The sequence below is a fragment of the Octopus bimaculoides genome, chromosome 13 (genome assembly GCF_001194135.2).
Source record: "Octopus bimaculoides isolate UCB-OBI-ISO-001 chromosome 13, ASM119413v2, whole genome shotgun sequence".
NCBI classification, from domain to species: domain Eukaryota; kingdom Metazoa; phylum Mollusca; class Cephalopoda; order Octopoda; family Octopodidae; genus Octopus; species Octopus bimaculoides.
The window spans coordinates 29,616,157-29,622,251 of record NC_068993.1 but is presented as its reverse complement, the minus strand read 5'-3'; the positions used below and the strand labels follow the sequence as shown (position 1 = coordinate 29,622,251).

The following is a 6,095-nucleotide window of genomic DNA, read 5'->3' as shown; positions in this document are numbered from 1 at the left end:
GTAAAATACACCATTTTGAGTGTAGCTGTTGCCAGTACCCCCTAACTGGCCTTCATGCCGGTGGCACGTAAAAGCACCCACTACACTCTCGGAGTGGTTGGCGTTAGGAAGGGCATCCAGCTGTAGAAACTCTGCCAAATCAGATTGGAGCCTGGTGTAGCCACCTGGTCCACCAGTCCTCATTCAAATCGTCCAACCCATGCTAGCATGGAAAGCGGACGTTAAACGACGACGATGATTATGATGAGGAAGTAATGGGAGCAAAGATTAATCCGGAAAAGTCAGTAGGCCTGCAGCTCAGCACTTGGGGGAGGTAGATCTATGCCAACCAACAGCATTATAGGACGTTAGACAGTTGGGCCTGTAAAATTACTCAGTCTGGTTCTGACCAGATCTCCAACTGGAGAAGAACTGGAGTGAGGTGATGAGCAGGGTAGTCAGTCTCACCCAGAAATAGGCTGAGTGGAAGCTATCCTTGAAAGGTTTGGCAGAGGTGGCGAACACATATATTGCCTTGGTCATTTGCTACTGCCTCATCATTGTCCCTTGCCCCAATTCGTACTTGGTCAAGCTGGAGCATTTGCTTTCCTGCCTTTTATGGAACGGATAGACTCCACTGGTCAGGTGCTCCATTTGCTGTCAACACCCTATGAACGGTGGGCTGGGTATGCCATGGCTATTGATGCACAGACATGTGCTGAAGCTGCAGCACATCCAGCATTTCCTCGATGGCAGTGAACAGGTGTGGTTGCCATTTGTCAGACTCTCTTTCCCACAGCTCATCTTTTTGAGTGAGCTGCAATCTTGGATCAAGCATAGACCAAGGCTGGGTGTCTGGTAGCTTGAGTGTTGCCAGGTGCTTGCACTCCTCAGCCAGTCGGGCAATGCAGTTAGTGGAAGTTCTACTATGGCATTGTATAGAGGGTTAGTGGGGAAAAGAAATGATGATGTTCTCAGGGAGACTCTAGACGTCAATGAATTTCAACTCGCCAATCTGTTTTGGAGGACTTTCGGGCTGGTGCCTATCGATACCTTCCAGTAATCCCTGGCCCGGCAGTCTGGCAATGCTATTGGGGGTGCTTTGTAAGTGTCGTTAGTTGGACCTGTCTGAGATGTGCGCAGAGTGATGAAACTATTCTGCACTTGTCCATTGCCTGAGCATATATGATATATGGGTTTATGTCAAACACCTACTGTCATGTATAGGACATGTCCACTTGTCTGCTGATTCCCTCATCAGGATTGTCCTGCTGCTTTCCTTTGGCTGGCAAAGGGAGGTAATTTTCATCTGTCTCATGGTTGTAGTGAAAGAGGTTGTGTGGCAGTCTAGACTGAAAGGGCTGAAGATAAATACTTTCCTCTTTGGCCTTCCCCTCATCAACTTTTTCAGATATCATCTGAAACGGAAAGTGGAGGTTGAGAGAGAAGTGTTGACTTCTGGCAAATTTGTTGAAAGGTGGGTGAATATGGTGAAGATGGCCCATGTCAGTGGGCCTACTTTGAGCATGCACTTTTGAGTTTTCAAGGCTGACTGAGGGAGAAAGATGGGGGAGAGAGATCTTGCCCCAGTGGTCAGGGTGCTTGTGGATTTTTCATGAGGTCTCCATGAGTAGCCTAAGTTGTTTGCCTCTTTTGGGCATTTTCTTTGTTATATTTTTCTTGTTCTCGACTTTTTACATGACACTTTATGTAAACCCACTTTGTCCTTCATGTTTTGTAATGTCAAATCTTATTTTTGTTGACCCTTGTGGCTCATAAAGAAAGGATCATTATTATTATTGAAGATATCACACAGAATCCAATATTGTGATGATGTAGTTTGAAGATATGTGTACTGAGTGTTTGTGCTGTCTGTCAAGCTGCAACAAAGACTTCAGACAGAGAGCACTTTACATAGTGTGCATGTAAAGTAAAGCCAATTTTTGCAATACACCAAGATTGTAGGATATTTCTAAAGGGTCCAGATGTTTCTTCTGGTTGAGTGGTTTGAATCCAATGCTCTGATAACAGGAATGACCTTTATGTTGCAGCTACTTCATCTTGGCAATCTAAATTTTCAGGTCTCCATATTTGTTGACCTTTTCTCTTTCTTTCATGATAATATGTTGATCTCCTGGCACTGCCCTGTCAATTATTAGGCAGTCTTACTTGTCCTTCTCAAAGGTTACTTTGGTGCTGTAACACATTGTCTCTCTGGAAGTCAAAGTCACAGAGAATCTTTGCCTTTCCATTTTCATCCATATCCTTTGTGTGTCGATACCAAGCACCTGTTAGCTCATATCCATACTTCAGGCATAGTAGCCAGTGAAGGTTTAGAGCTACTTTATTGTATCTGTGCTTGTACTTTTTCTGTGCAAACTTTTGTAAGCACTAACCATGTGAGTTATGCTTTCAAACTTCTTCCCACACATTCTGCAGAGATTTGTTGCACTTGTATGATATATATCGTTTTTCACTGATTTGGTTTTCTGCTGTAAAGCGGTCTTTTGCCACCGTTGTATCTGTCGTTTGATGATGGTTATTGTTATATTCTGAAGTTGTCAATAGAATGGTTCTATCTTGCACTGTACGACCCCCAGTCATACAATGTTATTATCCTCAAAAGGTTGGATCATTATATCGTCCACTCAGTATCACAGTATAATTATTATATCAGTACAAACACGACTATCTACACAGTCTACACATACTCTCAACCTTCTGACCTTCTCCTTGTTGACCGGTTACTGGTCTATTTATAATGGCTGGCCACTACCACTTTTTACCGGGAGGGGTGTACAGTTTCACTATACAACATCGCCCCTTTTAATTTTTTTATTAACAATCAATTTATTCTATTTACCCTGTCTTTTTTTTTTTTTTTTAGTATAGATATACTCAATATCTTTCCTTCTTAGGGTCTACTTTTAAGAGTTCAGTGTTCTTCCTGGAATGTGTCATATAGCCAACCCATTGGTATTTCTGCTCTTGTTGACTCCTTTCCTTAAGCTGATTTCTATTTTTCCTTTCCATTCCATTCTTACATATACCTTATCACCAATTCTAAAGAATTTTGGCATGTATTTACTAGCACATATTTTTTTTACTTTACTGGTAATAGTTTATTGAATACTGACTTCACCTTTCTGGTCAACATTAATTCTGCTGGTGAACTTCCTTCTGGTGCATTTGGGTTCAGAGTTACCCTGTATACCCTTAAGAATTGTTGGATTATGACCTTATTAGCTTTCTTTAAAGCTCTCTTAAAAGTGTCCATGAACTGTTCAGCCCTTCCGTTCAATCTAGGGTGGTACAGTGCTATAGTTTTATGTTCTAATGTGAACATCTCACAGAATCTTTTAAATTCACAGGATACAAACTGTGTTCCATTATCAGAGACAATCATATCCGTTACACCAAATCTTGCGAACAGCTTATGTAAGAAGTCTATTACTGTATATGAGGTTGGTCGCTTACATCTCATGACCTCAGGCCATTATTTGTAGCTGTCCACTACTATTAAGTAATAATATCCATTTACTGGGCCTGCAAAAATCGATATACAATCAGGACCATGGTATTTTCACTTCCGGCCAAGGTTCATATTTTGTATCAGGTAGTTTCACTGCCGACACTCATCCTCTGCATACTTTTACCAAATTTTCAACTTCCTTGTCCATGCTTGGCCAGCATACTTTGCATCATTGCTTTCATTCTAGAGATGCCTGGGTTCTCACATGGAACTCTTCTAGCATTCTCTTCTGTAATGTCTGTGGTATGACCACCCTCTGAGTGTACACTAGTACACTATCACATCTTGGCAGTTCTTTGCATCAGACCTTTCGTTATTTCCTTTTGTCGACCAGTTTTCTTTTTGTCTCATGAATAAATTTGTCATCTCTCGCGTTTCTTTTTATTTCTTCCAAAGTTACTGGTAGTTAACACATGATGTTCCACATCACTTTTTTTGTTTCAGTTCAACCTTGTTTGATCATTTGACTGCTCCATTTATGCTATTGCACAAAGCACTTATGGGTGTATCCCATAAATTAAATTTCTTCATACATTCTGTTCCAAAGAAATTCATGGATTTTTTCAACACATAAACATTCACTTTTTTGGTTCGACCTTTGAACATTATATTACAAATGCATTCACTCATGAAATATAATTTTCTTCTCTTAACACTGTACATTATTCTGTTCAAGCTACATAATTTTGGTTTACCCATTTGTTCCCATGCTTTCTCATTTATGATTGTGATATCACTTCCCATGTCTAATTGCATTCTGACACTAGCGTTTTTAATTCTCACATTCACAAATTTTCTGTTTGTTGTAGTCACAACTTCTCCTGCTGACAAACTATTTGGTGCATCCTACCACATGCTATACATCGGTCTACATCCCAATATTTTTTCTGTTTTTCCTGCAACACTTTATCTGTCTTCTGACTTTTTTGCACTGGTCTTATGTGGAAACAATCTTTCTGCTGAATTTCTTCCATGTCATGCCTTAATTTTAATATCCTATCACACACTTCTCACAGTTTCTGCAATGTCAAATCCTGGTTCATTTCCAGTTTTGATAGAATATCCATTCAGATTTTTGCTTCCTTTCTATCTGTCAATCCTTGTGCAAAAATCAAATACTTGAAAGAACCTAAAGTAAGCATGTTTAGCATAAATATCTCACATTCTTTGTTGACTCTACCTGTGTAAGTAGTGAAGTCTTCATTTTCGCTCTTTTCTATGTTTAATCATTTCCGTCTAGTATTAAACAGTGAGCTCTTTTCACTAAACATTTTATACAAAATGTCTACTGTGTCAGTGAAATTTAAGTTGGATGCTTTTTTTGGCAATATGAAGTTACTATACTTCTCATGCTCTGCTGTCTTTAGTTTTCTTAAAACTAGACGTGTTTTCCTTTCATCTGTCTAATCCTGAGATTCTTTTTCAAAAATTTGTTGAAATCTTTGAAAGTAAGCCTCGAAGGTTACTCCTTCTTCGGAGCCATATTTGAATTCACTTATGGAATTTGCTACATGGTCGGGTGAAAATTCTCTGGTTTGGTTATCAATTTCATTATTTGTAACACTTGCTGCTGCAGTCCTTGTTGTTCTCATTCCTCAAGTTGTTGTTGTTGTTACTGTTTTTGCAACTCAACTATCCCAGCTAACAAGTCTTCCATATTTTACAATTTTTGTAAGTTTGCACAATAAGATTTTTTTTTTTTTTGTCGTGGTATTTAATTTTCCATGTGAATCACTTTAAACTCTCCGTGGGAATGATATGTGGCCTTTTTCATGTGTAAATTTGTTTTTCCTCATTGCCACTGTTGTAAAGCAGTCTTTTGCCACTGTATTATCTGTCTTTTGATGCCAGTTGTCACTCTGACAGATATTGTTATATTCTGAAGTTGTCAATAGAATGGTTCTATCTGGCACTGTATGACTCCCAGTCATAGTGTTATTATCCTCAAAAGGTTGAATAGTTATAATGTCCACTCAGTATCACAGTATAATTATTATATCAGCACAAACATGACTATCAACACAGTCTGCATGTACTCTCGACCTTCTGACCTTCTGACCTTCTCCTTATCAATCAGTTACTGGTCTATTTATAATGGCTGGCTACTATCACTTTTTACTGGGAGGGGTGTACAATTTCGCTAAACAAAATTTTCTTATCAATAATATTAATATGCCAATTTGTTTTTTGTACATACCTGATGCATGTGTCATGCTTAAGAGATAGAAATTGTTGAAAGAAATTTTGTTGGTTAAATAAAAATTTAAAACTAGATCTCTTGTAATATCTGGAAAAGATTTGAAACCACCACCTATGAGTTGTATTACTACTTCTCAACACCCATGCCTACTGGGCCACCAAAGCATCAATGATCTTAATTAGAAAATTAAGATACTGAAATTCGATGTGTGTGTCAAAGAAAGTGAGAGAGAATGAGAGAGAGAGAGAGATGACAACATAAAACTGTCTTTTCAGAGTGGCTGATAGGTATTTGAATTCCTTTCTACGATTGAACTGAAATTGACCCCAGGCTATTAAAGGCCCAACCACAGACACACACACACACACACACAGACACACACAC

At 38.9% G+C, this 6,095-nt stretch overlaps 2 protein-coding genes across 2 annotated transcripts in view; both read right to left on the bottom strand.

Annotated features, from left to right (window-relative positions):
• Positions 1-6,095, bottom strand: part of LOC106870161 (uncharacterized) — a 299,949-nt gene that overhangs the window by 40,266 nt on the left and 253,588 nt on the right. The window lies entirely within an intron of this gene.
• Positions 3,083-3,385, bottom strand: LOC106870162 (uncharacterized protein K02A2.6-like). The gene has a single exon (XM_014916160.1). The coding sequence runs from the start codon at positions 3,383-3,385 to the stop codon at positions 3,083-3,085; it is 303 nt and encodes a 100-aa protein (XP_014771646.1).

Coding starts and splice junctions, on each gene's coding strand:
- LOC106870162 (XM_014916160.1), bottom strand. CDS start 3,385: ATGATTGTCTCTGATAATGGAACACAGTTTGTATCCTGTGAATTTAAA.